Source organism: Lynx canadensis, chromosome C2 (genome assembly GCF_007474595.2).
Source record: "Lynx canadensis isolate LIC74 chromosome C2, mLynCan4.pri.v2, whole genome shotgun sequence".
Lineage (NCBI taxonomy): Eukaryota > Metazoa > Chordata > Mammalia > Carnivora > Felidae > Lynx > Lynx canadensis.
This window is the reverse complement of record NC_044311.2, coordinates 28,634,360-28,659,497: the sequence shown is the minus strand read 5'-3', so window position 1 is coordinate 28,659,497 and position 25,138 is coordinate 28,634,360. Positions and strand designations below refer to the sequence as shown.

Sequence of the window (25,138 nt, the reverse complement as noted above, 5' to 3'; positions counted from 1 at the left end):
AATCAATTTCTGCCTCCTATTTAAATATTGTAGCTAATTTTTTATGGAAGTAACATATGGTTGGCAGAGTACAAGTCAACTAGCATTTATTTATTACCAACTATTTGCTCTGAAAGATGGAGTTGGAAACGCAGTACAGCTCTTAATGAGGTCGAAACACAACTGTAGAGAAAAATATATAACAGCAGAGAACAATATATATCCAAGTGCTAAAGTATGTCCTACAAAATGAACTGTAAGAGCAGTCAGAGGGAAAGATACACTGTGCCTGCATTGAAAGCTGTGAAATAGCTTAATAGTTTATCTTTTCCACCTCATTTTTTATTTTTATTTACTTATTTTTTAATGCCCTTCTTATTTATTTTCTTAAGTGAACTCTACCCCCAGTGTGGGGCTTGAACTCATGATCCCAAGATCAAGAGTTGCATGCTTTAGCCACTGAGCCAGCCTGGCACCCCTCCACCTCGCTTTTTTAGATTTCATAAGTAAATGGGAAAATATTAGATATGCTTTTTTTGTGAAGGCACTCCACAAATCAGAAAATCAATCCTTGGACTATAGCGAGCTGAATATGTGTATGTATGTGCTCACCTGTATATATTCCTAACACTATGATTGAAGGCTTTTTATTTTTTTCTTTGAGGATAAGGATTATGTCTTAATTTTTTTTTATCTTCGTCTCTAGAGTCTATATGGATGCTCAATAAATGGGGACATGCTACTCTATTACCTCCTTTAAAGCAATGACTGTAGCATTTATGAAGCAGGTGTTTATGTTTCTGAATCAATCTAAGTTGAAAGAATTGATTTTAATTAATCACTATTTCTATATCCTATGTTTCTGCTTAATTTTTATTCTCTGACAGTGTGACCTTAAAGCAAATAATTTAACCTCTCTTTGTGCTTCAGTTTTTATTTTAATTTGTTTTTATTGATGCCTAATTGATATTTAACATTATATTAGTTTAGGTGTACAATATAATGATTTGATACTTGCATATACTATGAAACAGTCACCACAATAAGTATTGTTTCTCCCTTCACCATATGTAGTCACATAATATACAATATAATGTTGTTGACTCTAGACTCTAGTACATTGTATCCTCATGACTTACTTATTTTATGGGGAAGTTTGTACCTCTTAGCCCCTTCTCCCATTTCACCCACACCATATACCTTCTTACCTCTGGCAACTATGAGTCTGCTCTCTACATGTTATGTATGAGTTTGGTTATATTTGTTTTGCTTGTTCGTTGGTTTTGTTACTTTAGATTCCACATATAAGTGAAATCATATGGTATTTGTCTTCCTTTGTCTAACTCACTTCACTTAGCATTATACCCTCAAAGTCCATTCATGTTGTCACAAATGGCAAGCTTTCATTCTTTTTTATGGCTGAATAGCATTCCAATGTGTGTGTGTGTGTGTGTGTGTGTATCTCACATCTTTTTCCATTCACCAATGGATGCTTTAGTTGTTTTACTATCTTTGCTATTGTGAATAATACTGCAGTGAACGTAGGGGTGCATATATCTTTTCTAATTAACGTCTACATTTTCTTCATATAAATATACAGAAGTAGAGTTGCTGGATCATGTGGTAGTTCTCTTTTCTTTTAAGGAAATTTCATACTGTTTTTCATAGTGGCTGCATCGATCTGCATTCCCACCAGTGATGCACAAAGGTTGCCTTTTCTCCATATCCTCACTAGCACTTGCTATTTCCCATCTTTTTGAATATAGCCATTACGACAGGTGAGAGATGATATCTCATTGTGGTTTTGATTTGTATTTCCCTGATGATTAGTGTTGTTGAGCATTTTTTTCATGTGACTGTTGGCCATCTGTATGCCTTCTTTGGAAAAGTGTCTATTTAGATCTTCTGCCTGTCATTTAATCAGATTGTTTTTTTGTTATTGAATTATATGAGTTCTTTATCTATTTTGGCTATTAACCCCTTATGAATATATGACTTGCAGATGTCTCATTCAGGAGGTTGCCTTTTTATTTTATTGAGTTTCCTTTCAATTTTATTTTATTTAGTTTATTGAGTTTCCTTTCAATAAAGGAGGTTTGTAGAGGTTTGTAGAGCTGTGTAGAGGTTTTTAGTCTGATGTAGTTCCATTTGTTTATTTTTGCATTTGTTGCCTTTGCCTGGAATCAGTTACATATATGTATACATATATGTATATATATACTGCCAAGAGCAACGTCAAGTAGCCTACTGCCTATGTTTTCTTCTAGGAATTTTGTGGTTTCTGGTCTTATATTCAAGTCTTTAATCCAGTTTGATTTAATTTATGTATGGTGAAAGATAGAGGTTCAGTTTCATTCTTTTGCATGTGGCTGTCCAATTTTCCCCAATACCATTTATTAAAGAGACTGTCTTTTCCCCATTGTATATTCTTGCCTCCTTTGTCACAAATTAATTGACCATATGTGGGTGGGGTTTTTCCTGGGCTCTTTATTCTGTTTGATTTATCTTTATGTCTATTTTGTGCCAATACTGTTTTGATTATTATAGCATTGTAATTGAAATCAGGAAGCATGATGCTTCCAGCTTTATTCTTTCTCAAGGTGGCTTTGGCTATATGGGATCTCATGTGCTTCCATACAAATTTTAAGATTCTTTGTTCTTTTTCTGTGGAAAATTCTACTGGAATTTTGATAGGAATTGCACTGAATCTATAGATTGCTTTGGATAATATGGATATTTTAATAATATTCTTCAATCTATGAGCATGGGATATCTTTCCGTTTGTGTGTTCTTCAGTTTCTTTCATCAGTGTTGTATAGTTTTCATTATACAGATCTTTTACCTGCTTGGTTAAACTTAGTCCTAGGTATTTTATTCTTTTTGGTGCAGTTGTAAGTGGAACTGTTTTCTTAATTTCTCTTTCTGATAGTTTGTGGTTACAGCATAAAAACACAACAGTGTTGTATGTTGATTATGTATCCAGCAACTTTACTGAATTTGTTTATCGTAATACTTTTTTTTGGTGGAGTCTTGTAGAATTTGCTATGTGTAGAATCATATTGTCCACAAATGGTGACAGTTTCCCTTCTTCCTTTCCAATTTAGATGCATTTTAATTTCGGTTTCTCACGTAATTGCTCTGGACTTCCAATACTATGTTAAATGAAAGTATCAAGAGTGGGCATTCATGTCTTGTTCCTGATTGTTAGAGGAAAAGTTTTCAGCTTTTTACCATTGAGTATGTTTGCTGTGGGCTTATCATATGTGGGCCTTTTTAGGTTGAGGTACATTCACTATAATAGCTTTGTTGAGAGTTTTTATCATAAATGGATATTGAATTTTGTCAAATGTTTTTTTCCACATCTACTTAGGTGATCACATGATTGTTAGCCTTCATTTTCTTAATGTGGTATGTAACATTGATTTATTTGCACATGTTGAAACATCCTTGCATCTCTGGAATAAATTCCACTTCATCATGTTGTATGATCTTTTCAATGTATTGTTGAATTTGTTTGCTAATATTTTGTTGAAGATCTTTGCATCTATGTTCATCGGGGATATTGGCCTGTAATTTTCTTGTTTTTCTGGTGTCTTGCCTCTCTTTGGTATCGAGGTAATGCTGGCTTATAAAATGAGTTTGGAAGCATTCCATTCTCTTCAGTTTTTTGGAAGAGTTTGAGAAGGATAGATATTAAATCTTAGTAAAAGTTGGATAGAATTCACCAGTAAAGCTGTCTGGTCCTGGACTCCTGCATCTGCAACTCTGTTTCCTTCCCTAAGTTAGGGAGATTTTCAGTCATTATTTCTTCAAATAAGTTTTCTGTTCCTTTCTCTCTCTCTCTTCTCTTGGGCCCCTATAACACAAATGTCATTCCACTTGATGTTTCATAGGTCCCTTAAACTATTGTCACTGTTTAAATTTTTTTTCTTTTTGCTGTTAGATTTTGGTGAGTTTCACTCCCCCATTTTCTAGGTCACTGATCCTTTCTTCAGCTTCATCTAGTCTGTTGTTGAACCCCTCTTGTGTATCTTTCAGTTCCGTAGCTGCATTCTTCAGCTTTCTAATTTCTGTTCGGTACTTCCTTATATTTTCAATCTCTTTGTTGAAGCTCTTGCTGTGTTCATCTACTCTTCTGAAATCGGTAAGCATCTTTATGACCATTACTTTGAACTCTTTATCAGGTAAATTATTTATCTCCATTTCATTAAGATTTTTTCTGGAGTTTTATCTTGTTCTTTTGTTTGGAACCTATTCCCTTTACCTCATTTTGCTTGATTCTCTCTTTGTTTCTATGTATTAAGCACAACAGCTATCTCTCCGAGTCTTAAAGGAGAGGTCACAGGAAGGTAGAATGTATTTCAATCTGCTCTCTGTGCAGTCCCCTGAGGGTGGTAGCCTGCCAAGGACTGTCTCTCTGATCATTTCAGCCACCATGGGGCCCAGAAATGCAAACCCCCTGGCCACCAGAGCCAGGCACTCAAGAGGTATCCCTTCTGTGGACAGCATACACCTGCCAGCTTTGGTGGGGCCATAGGGAGGGTTGGGTCAGGACAGTACCATCCATTGGATTTACTGGGGTGAGGCCTCAAGGGAGCACCCAGCTGGGTAGCCTATTTGCTGAGGTCAGTGAGGCAGAGCCATTTGGTAGCACAGGGCCAGGGCAAGCAGCACTAGCAAGATAGAGAATGCAAAAATGGCACCTGCCATCATCTTTATCCCCAGAGAGAGTTCGAATAGACCCCTGCCTCTCCCACAGATGATTTAAGATTAGCCAGTAAATCTTTTCATATATGATCTAAGTTCTTTCCAACCTGCTGCTTTTGTGCTGGGATCCAAGATGGGTAAGTCTGTGCATGAGCCCTTTAAGAGTGGAGTCTCCATTTCCTGGAGGCTTTTGGTTCTTCTGGTGTTTTGGTTTTCAAAGCCAGACATTTTGGAGGCTCATCTCCCTGGTGCAGTTCACAAGGATGGGAATACCTCATATGGGGCTTGAACCCCACACTCCTCAGGGATATAGTCCATATTTGTGGGATCCCTCCTGCTTGTGGGTTGCCACACTGGAGTGTGGGGTTTTGGTGAGACTACATCTCTACCTCTCCTACCCATCTTGATGTACCCCCCCCCTTTTTTAATATTTTATTTTTAAGTTATCTCCACACCCAACATGGGGCTCAAACTCACAACCCCAAGATCAAGAGTTGCATGCTTCACTGACTGAGCCAGCCAGGTGCCCTTGATGTAGCCTTTTTATCCTTTATTGTGGTGGAGCTGTTCAGCTAGTTTTCAGGTCTTTTTCAGAGACAGTTGTTCTATATGGAGCTGAAGATATGGTGTTTGTGGAAGAGTTGAGTTCAAGGTTTTCCTATACTACTATTTGAACCACTCGCTTAATTTTTTATTTTAAAATAATTATGGACTCACAAGAAGTTGTAAAATGAGTACAGAGGGGTCTTGTATACCTGTCATCCAAATTTCCCAAATGGATCTCACACAACTGTAGTAAATTTCAAAGCCAGGGAATTGACATTGTGTGCCTTTTAAGTTGGATAAAGAAATACCAAAATTTCAGGGTTGCTGGGAAGCTAAAATGAAATAATCAGTTTGGAGCAAGTAGCTAGTACCTGGCATAGCTGTGCTCAACTTGTTTCAATTCTTTTTTCTTTTCCATTTTTTTCCTCTATTTCTCTATTTTACTTTTCTAAAATTGCCTATCAAGCTCTATTCTTCATAAAACTAGTAAGGTAAAAGTAAGTATTTCATAATATGTACTAAAACTTAAGCAGTGGTTGTAAGGGATCAAAGTATAGGAGACTTATAAGTTGTACTTTTCTGTAATATGTAAGGTTTGAGGTTTTATCATTTTGTGTTTTTTCCAAAGAATAGCATGTTTTATTTTTGTCATCAGAAAACATAAGAAAGAAGACAAAAACAAATCTAAATGATAAACCTTCCAGGAATGTGTGTGGTAAGCCAGTAAAGGATTACTAAAAAGGGTATGGCAAAACCAAAGCTTATTACTCAGTTTTGCAATCCCTATTTTCCATTTACTTATATGTAAAGTATTTGAAGCATGTTTGAGCGAGTATTTCAGTAGTACAACATACTTACTGCAATGTTTAAGAGAAATCCAGTTTTCCTGAAAAATACTGTTAATTTTTTTTTTTTTTTTTTTTTTTAGAGAGAGAGAAAGAGTGCAAGCAGGGGAAAGATGCAGAGGGAGTAGAGAGTATCCTAAGCAGGCTCCACACTCAATGCAGAGCCCAACACAGGGCTTAATCCCACTACCCTGGGATCATGACCTGAGCTGAAATCAAGAGTCAGATGTTCAACCACCTAAGCCACCCAGGTGCCCCCTTGTTAATTTTTTAAACAAGATCTTACCTATTTGGCAGAGAAATGTTTAAGGAGTTTAGTGTGCATTTCAACTTGAAAAACAAGTATATTTAACTAAAACCAGATAAACCTTTTCATCCGTATTCATTAATTAGTAGTCAGATATATTTCAGATAACATTAACAGATAACTTCTTCTGAAGTCCTCTATCTTAAAGCCTTCTATATATTAATTTATGAAGAAAAAAGATTTGATATGCAAACAAAACTTGTATTTAATGGCTTTTTCTTTTTAATTTTCTCCGTTATCTCTTAAATGTTAGTGTAGTTGAGGAGAGGCATAGTTATAAAATTTAATTTTATTGCTAGAAAAGATGTGGCATTTGGGTTTTTTTCAACCCCTTTACATTACAGATATTTTAAAAATACTCTTTAGTAAGTGCTCAGTGGTAGTAAAGCCAGGTTTTGAACTCAGGCCTATAGACTTGCAATGTTGTATAATTTTTTCTACATCATACTGCTTTTCCCCCCTATTGGAAGTTGTCAACTTCATTGGTATAGAAATTGAAACCCCTTGGGTTGCCTGGGTGGCGCAGTCTGTTGGGCGTCTGACTTCAGCTCAGGTCATGATCTCGTGGTCCGTGAGTTCGAGCCCCGCGTCGGGCTCTGTGCTGACAGCTCAGAGCCTGGAGCCTGCTTCGGATTCTGTGTCTCCCTCTCTCTCTGCCCCTCTCCCATTCACACTCTGTCTGTCTGTCTGTCTGTCTCTCTCTCTCTCTCTCTCTCACTCAAAAGTAAAGATTAAAAAAAAAATTAAAAGTAAAAAAGAAATTGAAACCCCTTGTCTTTGACCACACCCTCTTTACCCTCTATTTCTCTCTCGTTTTTAATCTTTAATTTTTTTTTAACATTTATTTATTTTTGAGAGACAGAGCACAAGCAAAGGAGAGGGGGAAACACAGAATCTGTAGGCTCCAAGCTCTGAGCTGTCAGCACAGAGCCCAATGTGGGGCTTGAACTCAAAACTGTGAGATCATGAGCTGAAGTCACATGCTTAACCGACTGAGCTACCCAGGTGCTTCTGCCTGCCTATCTCTCTCTCTCTCTCTCTCTCTCTCTTTCTTTAAAAGAGAGAGAAAGCACACGAGTGGGGAGAGGGACAGAGGGAGAGAGAGAATCTTAAGCAGGCTTCATGCTTGACATGACCCTGGGATCGTGAGCTGAGCCCAAATCCAGAGTCAGACACTGAACTGACTGAGCCACCCAGGCACCCCTCTTATTTCTTTATACCTCCCCAAGATGCTACAAATTTGATTGCTCGCTCTTCAGAATCCATGAACCCCTTATGACTCTATTTGACTTCTTATCCTGCCTGGCCCATGTGGGCATGGATCAGTTATTTCAAAAACTATTTTCTTTATTATCAATTGAATTAATTCTTTGACTGTGGATATTTACAAGTAATATAAGAGTTATAAAGTTTCCTGACCTTATATTTTTTTAATCTTCCAGATTCTTCTCACCTCTTGACTTTATAATAGTCTCTAACCCTAATCTTGCATCATTTTATTTTTGCTTCAGAATAAAGTCATGAATCACGTTAACAGAATCTGGGACATATGTATGTTGCTTAATTTCATCTAGGCTGTAACCTCATCTTTTCATAAAATCTCTGACTTTTATACACGTTTTGTTTTTTTTTTTTTCAGATCTTTTCTGTTCTTTGCAAACTATGAAGTTGCTTTTCTCATTTAGATTCCCACTCTCAGTGTATTGTCTTGCCTTCTGCTTAGTTCATTTTTGTCCTTGTAGTCACTTTCTGGCACAAGCTGCTTTCTGGGGATCACAGGCTCCTTGAAGTCCTCTTTACATTGTTGAAGACATTTTAGCACTCTATACAGTCTTTCTCTTTTTTTAAGTTTATTTATATATTTTGAGAGACAGTGCACATGTGAGTTGGGGAGGGGCAGAGGTTGAGAGGGAGAGAATTCCAAGCTGGCTCTGCACTGCCAGCATAGAGTCCAGTTTGGGGCTCGAACTCAAAAACCATGAGATCATGACCTGAGCCAAAATCAAGAATCAGTCACTTAACAGACCAAGCCACCCAGGAGCCCCAACAAATATCTGTTTCATGCAGGTTGATGGGTCAGATTTTTCTTAAGCTTCATTGCCAAGAAAAGTGGTCACTCTGAAGCAGCTGATTTATTTTTAATCTGTATATGCTGTAAACATTTTGACTGGTCATGCTTCACACTTTATTTTGCCCATTGAAAACTTGAAGCGATGTTTAACTGTCCACACTAACAAAATAACCTTACCTCTAGTTTCATCTTTTTATTTAAAATTCTATTAACATCTTCTTCCCTGCCTTCTTCATCTCCTGTGTGTAATGTTGGATCGCATGTGTTTCTTTTGTTTTGAAAAGGTAATACACACACACACACACACACACACACACACATTTTAATAAAATCCAGTAGTACAGAAAGCACACTTGGAAAAATAAAACTCAGTGTAGAGGATAATCAGCAAAATGAAAAGGAATTTGTTGTGCTGAGGTTTCAGAAAAACTGTCAGAAGTCATTTTATTAGTAAGTTTGTTAGCAGGAAGATGAACTAGTAAATGTTCATTTTAACCACTAGGACTTAGACTGAGTTTGTTACAGCTCTGTACACAAACAGGTGTAGATGGTGTTCTCATAAACTATTGCTGCTTTACACTAATTTATAAAGTTTGATGAACCATCAACGTTTCTTACTAGCCATTGTTTTATAGCTTTGTGTAAATAACCTAAAAATGTTTTAGATAAATTTAACTACAGAGAAGATTCCCAGGCTTCATTGAAAAAAAGGTAAACATTTACAGCATAAGCAAGTATCTCATCTCCTTTCCCTGGATGGTAAGAGCATAGAAACAAATAAATTAATATAGAGAAAAATGCACCCAATCCTTTTTTTTGTTTTCTTAACAAATCTAGCTCATATAGTAATTTACAATACACTATAACCACAACAATAAAAGGTCTTATTAAGTCAAATCATGGAGGAGGGGGTAATCAATTTTTCCTTTAGTTATAATAGAAATTTTTTGAATGCCCACTATATGCCAGGCTCTGTACTTATTGAATATTGGCCACCTATTATGTGACAGTTACTTTGCTAGGAACTGGTAAACAAACACCACATGCTACTTGCCCTCATTTAATCTGCCCACTAAGTCTATGCAAGAGGTATATTATGGCTGAGAAAATTTGAGGCTCAGAGAGGTTAACTAGATGGTTCAGAGTCACACAGTCATTCAGTGGTGGAGGTATGATTTGAATATAGGTCTGTCTTATTCCAAAATTTGTGCCCTCCCACAAAGTTACAATATGAGTGTGCCAGAGGGGCAGGGGGAGTACAAGCACATACAAAGTCATATAAAGGCATGGAACCCAGTAACCTGCATTGCCTAGCTGAGCCTGCTGTTTTATCTGGCTTAGATAATCTTGTCTAGATGATTGGTGTAGCCTCCTCACTGGCCCCTCTATAGTCTATAGCAGCCAGAGTGACCCTCCTAAAATATGAACTGTATCATGTCACTCCTCTGTACAGAAACCTCCAGTGGAGGTTCCCCCCTCTATACCCCCATTCCTTTCCTCCTGCCTCCATACCTTGAAATAACCACAGCCATTGCCATTAGTTTGTTGTATATCCTTTCAACTTTGGGTATTGGTTTATAACCTTTTTATTTAAACAAAAATAGGATAAACTATATACATTCTACATATTCTGCAAATTGCTTTTTCTCTTATATTTACAGTTGAATAGCCTATTTTTTTATTAAGTTCGTTTATTTTGAGGGAGACAGAGACAACACAAGTGGGGTAGGGGCAGAGAGCAGGAGACAAAATCACAAGCAGGATCCACACTGTCAGCACAGAGCCCGACATGGAGTTTGAACTCATGAAATCGTGAGATCATGATCTGAACTGAAACCAAGAGTCAGACACTTAACTGACTGAGCCACCCAAGCACCCCAAATAGCCTGTGTTACAAAGCAGAATGAGGAAAGTTTTCTGTTTTATTGGTTCCAAATTACATGACTATTTTATGATACTGCCATATAATTGTGAATTTTAGCTACATAAAACAAATAACATCTTTTAAACAATTATATTTTTGTATCTACAACATGAAATAACTCATTTTAAAAATTACTGTTGCCCTAAGAGTGTAATGTTTGCTGTGCAGAAAGATTTTTCACCAGAGCAAACTCTTTAACTATACATGACTTGGCATAGATGCTTGAATTATAAGTAATTATTACAGTTTCTTTAAGAAAAAATTTTTTGATGTTTGTTTATTTTTGAAAGAGTGTAGGTGGGGGAGGGGCAGAGACACAGAATCTGAATCAGGCTCCAGGCTCTGAGCTGTCAGTCCAGAGCCCGACGTGGGGCTCGAACTCGCAAACTGCGAGATGATGACCTGAGCCCAAGTCAGACTCTTAACTGACTGAGCCACTCAGACACCCCAGTAATTACTACAGTTTCTTCTTCACTGTAGTTAACTCCCAGTTGAGCAATTTCAACTGCTTTTGCCTCCACTCATTAGTAGAGATAGTAAGGGTATATAAAGTAAAATGTATGGCACAAAAACAGACACACAGACCAATGGAATAGAATAGAAACCCCAGAACTAGACCCACAAACGTACGGCCAACTCATCTTTGACAAAGCAGGAAAGAACATCCAATGGAAAAAAGACAGCCTCTTTAACAAATGGTGCTGGGAGAACTGGACAGCAACATGCAGAAGGTTGAAACTAGACCACTTTCTCACACCATTTACAAAAATAAACTCAAAATGGATAAAGGACCTAAATGTGAGACAGGAAACCATCAAAACCTTAGAGGAGAAAGCAGGAAAAGACCTCTCTGACCTCAGCCGTAGCAATCTCTTACTCGACACATCCCCAAAGGCAAGGGAATTAAAAGCAAAAGTGAATTACTGGGACCTTATGAAGATAAAAAGCTTCTGCACAGCAAAGGAAACAACCAACAAAACGAAAAGGCAACCAACGGAATGGGAAAAGATATTTGCAAATGACATATCGGACAAAGGGCTAGTATCTAAAATCTATAAAGAGCTCATCAAACTCCACACCCGAAAAACAAATAACCCAGTGAAGAAATGGGCAGAAAACATGAATAGACACTTCTCTAAAGAAGACATCCAGATGGCCAACAGACACATGAAAAGATGTTCAGCGTCGCTCCTTATCAGGGAAATACAAATCAAAACGACACTCAGGTATCACCTCACGCCAGTCAGAGTGGCCAAAATGAACAAATCAGGAGACTATAGATGCTGGCGAGGATGTGGAGAAACGGGAACCCTCTTGCACTGTTGGTGGGAATGCAAATTGGTGCAGCCACTCTGGAAAGCAGTGTGGAGGTTCCTCAGAAAATTAAAAATAGACCTACCCTATGACCCAGCAATAGCACTGCTAGGAATTTATCCAAGGGATACAGGAGTACTGATGCATAGGGGCACTTGTACCCCAATGTTCATAGCAGCACTCTCAACAATAGCCAAATTATGGAAAGAGCCTAAATGTCCATCAACTGATGAATGGATAAAGAAATTGTGGTATATATACACAATGGAGTACTATGTGGCAATGAGAAAAAATGAAATATGGCCTTTTGTAGCAACGTGGATGGAACTGGAGAGTGTAATGCTAAGTGAAATAAGCCATACAGAGAAAGACAGATACCATATGGTTTCACTCTTATGTGGATCCTGAGAAACTTAACAGGAACCCATGGGGGAGGGGAAGGAAAAAAAAAAAAAAAAAGAGGTTAGAGTGGGAGAGAGCCAAAGCATAAGAGACTCTTAAAAACTGAGAACAAACTGAGGGTTGATGGGGGGTGGGAGGGAGGGGAGGGTAAGTGATGGGTATTGAGGAGGGCACCTTTTGGGATGAGCACTGGGTATTGTATGGAAACCAATTTGTCAATAAATTTCATATATATAAAAAAAAAAAATAAAGTAAAATGTAGGAGAACTGAGGGCCAATAATGGAGCCAGAGGACTTGGCTCTACATGATCAAGGCTAATGAGTTATTTGATAAATGCAATGTGCCATTGTAGGTGAAGACTGCAAACTATGGCCTCAGATTTGCTTTTGATGAAAAACAGGATTTCATTTATTTCCTTGTTTTAGTTTTGTATTAAATATGTTAAAACCTTGGGGCGCCTGGGTGGCGCAGTCGGTTAAGCGTCCGACTTCAGCCAGGTCACGATCTCGCGGTCCGTGAGTTCGAGCCCCGCGTCGGGCTCTGGGCTGATGGCTCAGGGCCTGGAGCCTGTTTCCGATTCTGTGTCTCCCTGTCTCTCTGCCCCTCTCTGTCTCTCTCTGTCCCAAAAATAAAATAAAAAAACGTTGAAAAAAAAATTTTTTTTTTAAAAATAAATATGTTAAAACCTTTTCATTTTTAATTGCAGTCTCGAGTTATAGCTGTACTGGATTGGGAGCTTTCAACCATTGGTCATCCTTTGTCAGACTTAGCTCATCTCTCCGTGTTCTACTTTTGGCCAAGGACAGTTCCAATGCTAAATCAAAGTTCTTATTTTCAAGAAAACATAGGTATGAAACCATCACGTTGCCTAAATTGCTATTAATATAAAATTATATTTATTATTCTTCATAATTAAAAGGTAAGATTATATAGCAATTTTAGTTAAGAACTTTTAATTACTTTCTTGAAATGTTTCTAAATCATTTTGTTCTTGATTTTTCTGAACATAGCATTTCACTTTTAGCAATTTATGATACAATACAGCTTTTTTATATACATCATTCTTTTTAGAAGTCAACATTCAGAACATGTTTGTTATTCGGATTAATGGTTATTATATTCAGTTTTATATGCATATGCAATTTTATTACAGTTTGAAATATTCATCATGATATCTTTCATTAAATTTTACAGTATGTGCTATTTTTATAGGGATACCATCAATGGAAGAAATGATTTCAATATATTGCCGCTGCAGAGGAATTAATTCTATTCTTCCTAACTGGAATTTCTTTATTGCCCTGGCATATTTTAAAATGGCTAGCATAGCACAGGTAAAACTATTTTTAACCTGTGTTTCACTTTTATTTATTAATGTAATGTTCACAATATTTTCTGGTCTTCAGGAGTTTTATATTCTTTGTCCTTAGATCATTTTGCTTTTGATAATGACAAATACCAGATATGGTTGAATATGAATCCAGAATTTACAGAATAGGAACTTGGAAGGGAAAAAACCAAGTAGCAAAATGTGTTATCACTTTTGGGGGAGGGGAGGGGAGAAAGACATAAAGAGAAAAAGAGAAAGCCATGTGAAGATTCAGTATTACCTGAATATCCATTTTAAGAAAGAGCTAAAATTTTTAATGATGTTTGCTTCAAATATAAAACCATTTATTAACAAGGGCCATGATAAAGAAAGAAATAATTTTTGCATGTCCCAAAGCCTCGCATAGTACCTAGAATATAGTTGCCTCTTAATATGTGTTTTTGAGAGATTAGATGAGTAAAATTTTCCATTTTCTAACAAGGTCATATTTATGTGATTAATTTTGAGAGGAAATTGAGCATACGTTTAGTTTTTTATATTATGGCTTCATCTGAAATGTATTCGTATTTATACTGATTTAGTTTCCATGTGCTTTGAATCTCGGGTGTTTATTTAAGAAACTGAGATGCTTTATCAGTGGCAAAGGGCTAGGGCTTGGTGGAATAAGTAAATAAGAGATTTCAGAAACAAAAAAGAATGGGAAAAGAATTAAGGTTTTTTTCCCCTTGTCTCCAGAGTCCATGCTATCCATGAACAACTGAAATGTCTTCCAGGATATAGTTGTATTACATTTCATCCTGTGTTTTAGAATCATGTTAATTACGTTGATTGGATGGGTTTCTCAAAATAGGGATTATGGTATGTTTTTTATATTTGTCAGCTTCCACGAATAGGCTTTGAATTTAAAATAGATTTTCTTTTCAAACAAAAGTTTGACGTGGGTTATGTTGAAATTAATATGTATGTCATACATTATATGTGGTAACCTTAGAGATGATCATAAACATTCTATTCTAACTATAAATATGAAATTGGAAATGATGGAAAAACTGTTAGGGTATATTATTGCATAAAGAATTACGTGAAGAAATAAAACTAAGGAGATTCAGTTGATTGTGTTTGGGTGGAAGAAGCAAGGGAGAGGAGAGTGTGCTATGTTGAAAGCATAGAGGATGGAGAAGAGAGGCACCTGGGTGGCTCAGTTGGTTAAGCGTCCCACTCTTGGTTTCGATTCAGGTCATGATCTCCTGGTTCCTGAGTTCAAACCCCATGTTGAGCTCTGCATTGACAGCAGAGCCTGCTTGGGATTCTCTCTCTCTCTCTCTCTCTCTCTCTGCCTCTCCCCTGCATGTGTGCTCTGTCTCTCTCTCTCTAAAAATAAATGAACTTTAGGGGCACCTGGGTGGCGCAGTCGGTTGGGCGTCCGACTTCAGCCAGGTCACAATCTCGCAGTCCGTGAGTTCGAGCCCCACATCAGGCTCTGGGCTGATGGCTCAGAGCCTGGAGCCTGTTTCTGATTCTGTGTCTCCCTCTCTCTCTGCCCCTCCCCTGTTCATGCTCTGTCTCTCTCTGTCCCAAAAATAAATAAACGTTGAAAAAAAAAAATTTAAAAATAAATGAACTTTAAAAAAAAGAACATGGAGAAGAAAGAAAAACTAATTAGAATTCAACTAACACTGGTCAAGGAGACAGTTAAGTAATCTAGGAGTCCAAAAAAAATGAGGGAAAATTTTCTTAGAGATCATGTCATTGCCTTCTCTTTAGTTTAATAGTTGTTTTGTTTGTTTGTTTTTTTAACTTTATTTTTGTGTCTGTAGATTTTCCTCCAGTATGAAGGGAAAATAGTGATCTTTAGAGGTGATATAATTTGCCAATTTGGTATCTTTGTTAGCTTCTGAACTCATTTTCAAGTTTGATTTCATTTCCAGTTATAATTCTGTTAGGATAAGAGTGTGTCAACCAAATTATGCATGTATAACTCTTTAATTTAAGAAGGTATAATTATCCTTGCGTGTAAATAAGTAGAATTGGTGATCTGATTTACATTTTGATACCTTGTGAGTTTAGGGACTCACATAGCTGGGAAACTGGAAAGACTGAATAGCTGAAGAACAGTTTTTAATGAATCTTAATTGCTCTATGTTAATTTATTTATAGGGAGTATATCGTAGATATCTTCAGGGAAATAATGCATCTGAGAATAGCTTTATGTTTGCCAAGATTGTGCAACCTCTGGCAGAAACTGGATTACAACTCTCAAAACGGTAAGCAAAATGAATTCCTTGGATACCTCAAATTAGAGCCTTTATTAGATATATGTAAACTTTGGGATAGGGACTGTTTTTATTGATTACACCAGGATTGCTGCTGCCAATCACAGTAGTTTTTTGGTAACTCTCTTATATGCCTGAAAATAAAAAGACTTCAATATAAAAAAAAATTATAATCCATATTCATGATTAAAAGTAATTTTTTTTTGCCAACTTGAGTATATAAACTTTTAAAGAGATAAAACTCTCAAATGTTTCATTTCAATAATAAGTTACTTACATATACCTATTTAAAATTACATATTACAGGGACACCTGGGTGGCTCAGTTGTTTGAGCATCCGACTCTTGATTTTGGTTCAGGTCATGATCCCAGGGTCATGGGATTGAGCTCCGTGTGGGGCTCTACACTGTGTGAAGCCTGCTTAGGATTCTCCCCAGCCCCTCTCCCCCACTCACACACTGTCTCTGAAAAATAAAATAAAGTAACATAAAAGATGATTTATTAACTTTAGCAGTATTGCTCTTTTCCATCATATTTCATGAAATTTTATTCAGTCACGTCATAAGTGTCTCTGAAATCCATATCTCCATCAGTGGAGCACTTTTCAAGGCATCTAATTCACTTGCCAACCATACACTCCCATCTAAGTGCTGTGATCTATAGTACTTACTGAGTGCGTGGATGATGGTGTCCCTGGAAATTCTGTCCAAGCCGTAAGTTCCCATGGCATAACATTAGGACAGTTATGTCTTACAATTCATTTATAGATGGATATTTGTGTTCTCCTCAACATAATAGCTGACTGTGTTGCTCTTCATAAAGATCTTTAAAGTTCTTGTTTATAATGACAGCCAAAAGTTGTACTTGTGAGGAATATACTAAGAATAATTACTAAATTTGTTCAATTTCTTCACTTGCTTTTTTTTAGAGATTGTGATAAGTGGCTTTAATAAAGATTCAAAACTACCACTGATTAAGGTCAGGCCAGGCTTATGTTTTACCAAGTAGTGCTTTCAGCATTAGCGTTTAATGTTCAAAGTAAAGGGATTCTGCATTCATTCCATAATATGAAAAACTTAAGAAATTACAAAATATGGCTATTCCTGAGGTATATTTTGGGGGAGTTGAGGAAGTCTTCACATTATATTCAGAAGTATAGAATAATTATTTTGGACACCTTAACTTTTTTTTAATAAAGGACTTTTGGTACTACGCCACCACAGATTGATACTTCCCAGCAGTTTTTTGTACAGAGTAAGACAGGCCAGGAAGTTCTTATTAGGATGAAGCATTTCATGAAACAACACATCCTTCCAGCTGAAAAAGTAAGTACCATACAAACAAATAGAATGTATTTGTGCTCAAGGACTGTTGATGAAAGACGTCTGTTATCTCTGTTTCTAGGAGTACCATGGTATCCTATCCTATCCTTACCTCATTCCACTCTTCCCCTTAGCACTGAGCTACTGCAGAAGCTGATAAGCTTCTAAAATATATCAAGGGAATGCTACAGATAAATGATTGGAATTAAAATTCAGTCAAAGGGAATTAACTGTTGTAAAGTTGAGATCCTAAATATATTAGAGTAAAACATTACTTTAGGGCCTTTGCCTAAGGCTTTTTTTTTATCTTTATAGACTCCTTTGAGAATTAAGAAAACTGCAGAGTAAATAAGATGGACATAACCAGAAAATTTTGCATATCATTTCAATCTATTCACAGATATACTACCTCTCTCCCCATAAGTTACTATTTTAAGGTGTTAAGTAAATAACCGTAAGTTCACTGAGGGTAGAGAAGTAACATGGTACATTCAGTCATTTAGTTAACATGTAAGTATTAGGTACCCTAATAATGGGTTAGGCATCTGGAGAACTATTGAAAGAAAAAGAAAGAACAAGACAGAGCTAATGCTTCCACAGAGCTTACACTTTAGCACAAAAGAAAGACATTAAATAAGGAAGATAAATGCTGTGAAGAAAAGATAAAAGCTATTATGAAAATAGATAAGGCGGGTGGGGCCAGGTATGTGTGTGAGTTGAACACTGGTGTAGAAATTATAATGGTTTGATTCTAGTCCATTCCTTCTACAAGTTAGATGGTCATGGGCAAATAACTTTAATTCTCAGTACCTCAGTCTTTTCATCTGTGATGTGAATAGATATGAGTAGATATACAATAAATTCTCATTTTAATTTTCCATGATTCTGAGAAGTCTAGAGCTGGACTGACAAAATCAAATAGGAAACTGAAAAAGCCCAAAATTCTTTCAATAAAAATATTGAGTTGATATGTGTTTATAAGGCAGTTACTATTGTTGCTTGAATTACATAAATATTGTTGCTTGAATTACATTGTTAGTAAAGATCTGGCATGAGATTAATTTTGCTGACCAAGTAGGGTATAGTTTTTATTTTTTGTCTTTTGTTTTTTAAAGAAAATACTACTTAAATATGAGGAAGTTCTTTCTAAAATAGTCACCTCTTACATGTGTTCAGTGATTAAGATATCACTTTGGAAACTTTATGAACTAATTAGTACATATACAATTTTGAGTTCTAAAATTCTGAACTTTTGGGTGTTAAAAAGGAAATGCAACACTTTTGGTTCAAAATGGCAGTCTGAATTCAGCATTTATCTCCTTTCCCTCAAATAAAATCCCATTAACAATAAAGAAATTTGTTTAAAGAAATAGCATAAATTGCTAAAAGCTCAAAAACAGAAATGGGACACATCAGAGGACTAAAGGTTTTGAAAAGAGAATGGAAATTGGATTTGGAAAGCAGAATGGATCATACCAAAGAATAACCTTTAACAGAAAAAGCCACATCTTAAAATCATTTTGAAATAAGAGAAGGCTGTAGCACAGGCGGTAACTTTTTTCTTTTTTTTTTTTTTAATTTCTAATGGAGTCTCCTGTGATTGGCTGGTATGGAGAGCAAGAGTGAGAAGGAAAAGAGAAATCAAGTTGTTTGACTAATTAACCTGCAAGTGGGCCATGGGGTTAGGTCTCTAACACTCCTGAATAGTAGTGGCATTTGCTTCAAATGAAAGGCTGTAAGAGTACTTTAAAAAAGTAAATGATCAGCTTAGACTTATCATGGTGATCATTTCATAATGTGTATAAATGTCAAATCACTATGTTGTACATCAAAAGCTAATGTAATACTGCGTGCTAACTATACTCCAATTTAAAAAAAGACAAAACAAAAAACAAAATGAGGAAATTGAGGCCAGAGAAATTCAGCAAGTTGCCTAAATCAAAGAGAGAAGGAAGCCAATGTGGAACAGTGTGGAAAACCTGGATCTTAGAGTTAGAGCATGGGTTTTGATTCAGACTTTGTCTAAATTCTACCTTCAGCAAAAAACTTACTTCAAACATTTGACAAACACTGAGCACCTCTGTATGCTGATCACTGTGCTAGATGGTGGGGACATGGTGATATTAAATCTTATTAAGCATGACAATATTAAGCAAAGTTGATAACTTCACAGTCAAATGCAAGAGGAAGACAAACAGTGAATCAACAGTAACAACACTAGTTAATATGCATTAAGAACTTACTCCTCTGCCAGATACTGTACCAACAACTCATGTACATGTACACTGACTCATGTATTACTCTGGCTTGAAAATGAGTCAGAGAACATTTAAGCTATGAGTAATACATTTAGAACTCGAAAGAAAGAAAGAAAGAAAGAAAGAAAGAAAGAAAGAAAGAAAGAAAGAAAGAAAGAGGGGAAGGGAGGAATGAAGGAAGGAAAAGAGGGATGGAGGGAGGAAGGAAGAGGAGGGAAGGAGGAAGGAAGAAAGAGAGGACAAACTGAAAAGAAAGACAAGAAAGAAAGAAAGAGAAAAAGAAAGAAGAAAGAAAAACTAAAAAGAAAGAAAGAAAGGAAGGAAATGAAAAAGACAATAACAGCAACAACAAATTATCCGTTTCAAAGAAGCCAGGGCTTCAACATGAGGGTTGGTCCTCTAGAGTCCTCCATTTTTGGCTTTTTTCTTTCTTTTTTTAGTGGGGGTATGGTGTAGACCCCCAGCTTGCCTGTCAGTTTGCCTGATTCCTATCTACTCACCCTAAAATGAAGCATATTTGTTGACATGCTTGTGCTTGGAACCAGCTGATTATTCGAAAGAGAGGCCACAATTGGCAGAAGAAACCAAGTAGCCTTGCTCTTTCATTTATAGATGTGAATGGGAATCAAAGGAAACATGCAGCACAGAAAAGAAGTATCACAAATTGGCTTGTGATACATCTGCTGAACTTAATAGCATGCAGCTATGAAAATATTTACAAAGAATTTTCAATGTAAAAGAAAATGCTTTCTTATAAGTAAAAAGCAGTCTATAGCTTTAAAGGGAAGATTGTCAATATTTTGTGTGGCAAGGAAAGCAACAATCATTTTTTCGTTGCAGATTGTTCAGATCTAGAATACATCCACACATAATAATGTGAACTTTTTCTTCCATTAAAAATCTTAAACTGGGATGCCTGGTTGACACAGTCAGTGGAGCATGTGACTCTTGATTTCAGAGTTGTGGGTTTGAGTCCCATGTTGGGTGTAGAGATTGCTTGAAAATAAAATCTTTGAAAAAAAATCTTAAACTGACATCTGTAAAAATGTTTTATCCTGTAGAATGATTCTGAACAATACTAATCCCTGTCTGTGAACATTGACATTTGAAATGATATCTGGAGAAAAGTAATTAGCTTTCTCAAAATGGGAGGGAGAAAAGTCTATAAAATTCTATCCAATATTATTATAACTAAGTTTGTAAAAATTAAAAATCATGTCTAGAAAAAAAATGTCTAGAAAGCAAGATTATGTCACATAATGCACCAGTTTTTTAGCAATACACATCTCATCTTTAGTAAGACTCTTAATGAATTTTTCATAATACTTTTACATATTTTTCCAAATTTTTATAATGGGGAAAAAATAAGCTTCATTTAAACTATTCAAATGACCATGGAAATTCCTTGGATATCTTAAAGTGAGAACATAAGAACCCATTACTTATGAAAATGTTAAAAGGCAGTTCTTCCTAATTAATATGGATAAGGAGTCCTGAAAAATAGCATGTAAAACAGGAACTAGCAACATGTTCTTGAGAACACACTTTTAACGTAATGATAACATTAGCCATATTTTCCTACTCAGTGTAATAATGTACTGGTAAAGAACTATTGTTGCTTCTTTCTAATAGACTTAAGTTTAAAGTGAAAAGCATATTATATGGAAAATTATTTGTAGGCTCAGATTTAAGATTCTGAACCAACATACTTCAAAGCCGCATCTCAATCAGTGAATGAGGAAGTTAGATGTTAAAGGTGTTATTCGGGGAGAATTGATCAGGCACCAAACTTATTTTCTGCTTCCTTCTGTTTTTCATACTCTAAGAACTAAAGAGAACTTCATTCTGATGAGATATTTTAATTCTGACTCCTGCCATACCACAAATAGATTTTGCAGATCTCTTGAATGGATAGACTTTAGAAAAGGAATTTTTAAATCACACAAGTTTTTAAATAATTATATAAACATTGGCATATTTTAACTTCTCAGAACTGTAGTATCATAAACTGTAGTATCATAACTTCTCACAAACTGTAGTCAGAGATGAGGAATTTGTAAACGTATTGCATAATATATTTCTTATCAAACACAGTAACATTGACTATTTCCACGGCAATACGAGGGATGGAAATAATAAACAACCCTAAACAGGAAATCTCCAATTTAACTGACTTCCTGACACAAATGACAAATGCTGTTTATCCTATTGGCTTTGAAAGAGCTGTCCTTTGTCTTCTTGTACTAAATACATCAGTACCCTGGACTGCCATGCTTTAATAAAAAGAACATTTCTGGGGGCGCCTGGGTGGCTCAGTTGGTTAAGCGTCTGACTTCGGCTCAGGTCATGATCTTGCAGTCCGTGAGTTCGAGCCCCACGTTGGGCTCTCTGCTGACTGCTCAGAGCCTGGAGCCTGTTTCAGATTCTGTGTCTTCCTCTCTCTCTGACCCTCCCCCGTTCACGCTCTGTCTCTCCCTGTCTCAAAAATAAATAAATGTTAAAAAAATAAAAAAAAAATTTCTGAATATTATATGACTGTAAAGTGATAGAACAATTTTAGAAAATGATTTTGTAATGTGGGCTTGTGACAATATTCATAGCCTTTAATCTAGTAATTGTACTAGCCTAAGTGTAAAAAAAATAAGTACAGAGATGAATAATAGCAAATATTGGAGAATGCCATCATAGACCGTATTTTAGTTCATCTTGATTCTTTTAGTTGCACAAATTAGAGATTATTGTTACTGTTTTATGTAGCTAGTTTTTTAAAACTTTTTTAAAGTTTACTTATTTATTTTGAGAGAGATAGAGACAGCATGAGTCGGGGAGGGGCAGAGGGAGAGGGAGAGAGAATCCCAGGCAGGATCTGCAGCACCATCAGCACAGAGCCTGACGTGGGCTCGAACCCATGAAACTGAGAGACCATGACCTGAGCCAAGACCAAGAGTAGGACACTTAACCAACTGAGCCACGCAGGTGCCCCATACATAGCTAGCTTTTAATTTAGATTTACCCATATATTTATCACTTTATTTACTGTGTCTTCTTGCAACTCAGATGTTTCTTTAACAATCAACTTTCTTTAATGAGAATCTGCTAGTAACCTTTTATTTGATAGTTCTTTTTATTCCTTTTTTTTTTTTTTTTTTTTTTTTTTTGCTCAGGAGAGGGAACTAATCATTCAGATTCCTTGTCTCTCTGTTTCTTTATTTCTAATGCCTTTATTTTGTCCTAATTCTTGAAAGATTGTTTTATTGGATATAGAATTCTAGGTTGCCAGTTACTTTCTCTCAGCAAATGAAGGCGTTGTCCCACTGATTTATGGCTTCATTTGTTGCTCTGGGAAGTCAGTTCTCAGTCTTACTTGTTTATCAGTGATCTGTCCTCCCCTCCTCTTTCTCCTCTTAAGAGCTTTTATTTTTCTTTGGCGTTGTATAGTTTGTGCTTTGGCTTTACTTTGTTTTCTGAATTTGAAGATTGGTATCTTTGATCAGTTCTAAAAACTCAGAAGTAAATTTTTCCAGTATCCCCTCTTGTTATACTCTTGATCTTGGGCCCTAGTTAGACTGATGTGAGAACATTTCTCTATTTCCATCATATCTCTTACTCATTCATATTTTCCTTCTATTGAATTTCTGTGCCTCATTCATAGAAAGGAGTAATTTCTTCATGCTTTTTCTTCCAAATTATTTTTTTTCTGCTATATCTAATCTACTTTTCAACCATCCATAGAACAGTGGTTCTCTCAAAAGTTGGAGAGTGTCAGAATTGCCAAAGCTAGTAAAGAATACAGAAGCCCTAGGCTCATTGAAGTAAAATAGGTCATGGATTCTTGTCTTTTCACCAAGTGCCCCAAGTGATTCTGATACCAATGGTGTTTGAGAACAACTGCCATTGAATTTTTAATTACCATGGTTTTTCTTTTCCCAAGTTGCATTTGGTTCTTTTCTTTTCTTTTCTTTTCTTTTCTTTTTTTTTTTTTTTTGGTTCTTTTTCAAATTTGGCTTATTCTGATAACCCTTGTCATACTTTTAATTCCTTCCTTTATTCCTGAAATCTATTGGACACAAATACTTTATATTCTGTATCTGATCATTAGTTTGTAGTCTTTGGAGAGTGTGAGTCTGTTAAACTATTGGTTTTGCTAATTTTTGGTAATGGTGGCTTGAAACAAGTACTTTAACAACACTTGAAAACTCAGGCTTCTTTATTTCTGACCTTTGAGAAATTTCCTTATTTTTCTTCTGACACAGCTATTCATTACTACATGTATTTTTTAAATTATTTTAAATATTTTCTCTGGCATTTTTAGTTGTTCTGCTTTAAGAGGGGTTCTTGTGACCATCCAGTGTGCTGTGTTGCTAAAATTGGAACATTCAAATCTTAGTACAAGATTTTGTAAGGCTGTCATCTAATATTGAGGCAGCATAATTTTGTGAGCAGCAAACCTCTAGAATTTTTTATACTCCTATATCTGGCTTCAGAAAGAAATATTACTGATCAAATAGCAGCTTTAAAAAACTCTTCATCTAAATATGTTTACTTTGGATATTAGCAGCTTATGGCATTATTTACTTTGTATTAACTTTAGCTAATGAACTTTTTTCTTGTTATTACTTTAAGGAGGTAATTGAGTTCTATGTTCAAAATGAAAATTCAGTGGACAGATGGAAAAAACCTTTAGTGATTGATAAACTCAAGGTAAGAAAATAAGAAAACCTTTAATAATGGAAAATTTATATACAGGTTTTGTTTTTTTTTTTTTAATGCAGCTGTTTTTCGTTTGTTTTTTGAGACCTCAGTTTGTTATTTGCTGTTGTTCTGTATGCAGTGAATAAATACATCAATAACGTTTTAAAAAGAAAATATAGAATATGTAGTATGCAAATTAGGCTACATAGTGTTTTGTGTATGGTATGTGATGAAGACAGAGACAGCCTCTTAGAGCTGTTCAAAGAAAAAATATGATCAACACCACTCACTACCATCTGTCACTCAATTGAGACAGAAGTCAAGCAAGACATTTGTCCCACCTGGGCTCAATCTAAATTTGATGTTTTTAAATCTTAACCACCACACATGTGAGAAACTGAACTGTGCAAAATAGTATGTGTGGCATAATTATGCTCAAATGTGGGAGATTCTGTAAGAATTCTGTAAGATTCTGTAATCATAATTCTGTGATTCAGTAAGAAGTACCCAAGAAAGCAAATTTAGTTTTTCAGCCAAATCTAGGGAAACTTGGAGGAAAAGGCATTTCTTTAATGCCTTTTGATTGTTGTTTTATAATGACTTAATAACTATTCGGTTTCACACACTGTAGGATAAATGAAATAAATAATTTCATAAGTGTTTTTAAATTGCAAAAAGTATAAATAACAATATCTTTTAAAAATAAACTATTTTAGTTCATGGTAAATTATGATCACACTGGCGTATTCATCACCTTGACAGGAAATGGCGAAAGCAGAAGGCCTCTGGAACTTGTTTTTGCCAGCTGTAAGCGGTCTCAGCCAGGTGGACTATGCCTTGATTGCTGAAGAAACAGGAAAATGCTTTTTTGCTCCAGATGTCTTTAACTGCCAAGCACCAGGTTACTGCATTATTTAAAAACAAAACTTTCTCAGATATTTTGAGGAGTGTTTGAAGTTTGTCTATTTTATGACAGGAAGTTTTTCTACACAAAATCATGGATTTATAAACTTGTCTGTAGTTTTACTTTTCACTTACTTTGATTTAAATATTAAAAAATGGATCCAGTGTCCTCATTGGATTATTCTTTGGTTAAATATCATTACATGAAGAGTATTAGTGAATAGAGATCACCACCAAAGGGATTGCAGTATAAGGATTGCAGTT

General features: G+C 35.8%; 1 protein-coding gene across 1 annotated transcript in view; it reads left to right on the top strand.

Annotated features, from left to right (window-relative positions):
- ACAD11 (acyl-CoA dehydrogenase family member 11) overlaps nucleotides 1-25,138 on the top strand; it is a 93,828-nt gene that overhangs the window by 17,219 nt on the left and 51,471 nt on the right. The window contains exons 6-11 of the mRNA XM_030328936.2: nucleotides 12,803-12,944; nucleotides 13,309-13,430; nucleotides 15,584-15,690; nucleotides 16,898-17,024; nucleotides 23,903-23,980; nucleotides 24,734-24,872. Of these exons, the coding sequence (XP_030184796.1) occupies nucleotides 12,803-12,944; nucleotides 13,309-13,430; nucleotides 15,584-15,690; nucleotides 16,898-17,024; nucleotides 23,903-23,980; nucleotides 24,734-24,872 (715 nt within the window). The remainder of the gene's footprint in view (nucleotides 1-12,802; nucleotides 12,945-13,308; nucleotides 13,431-15,583; nucleotides 15,691-16,897; nucleotides 17,025-23,902; nucleotides 23,981-24,733; nucleotides 24,873-25,138) is intronic.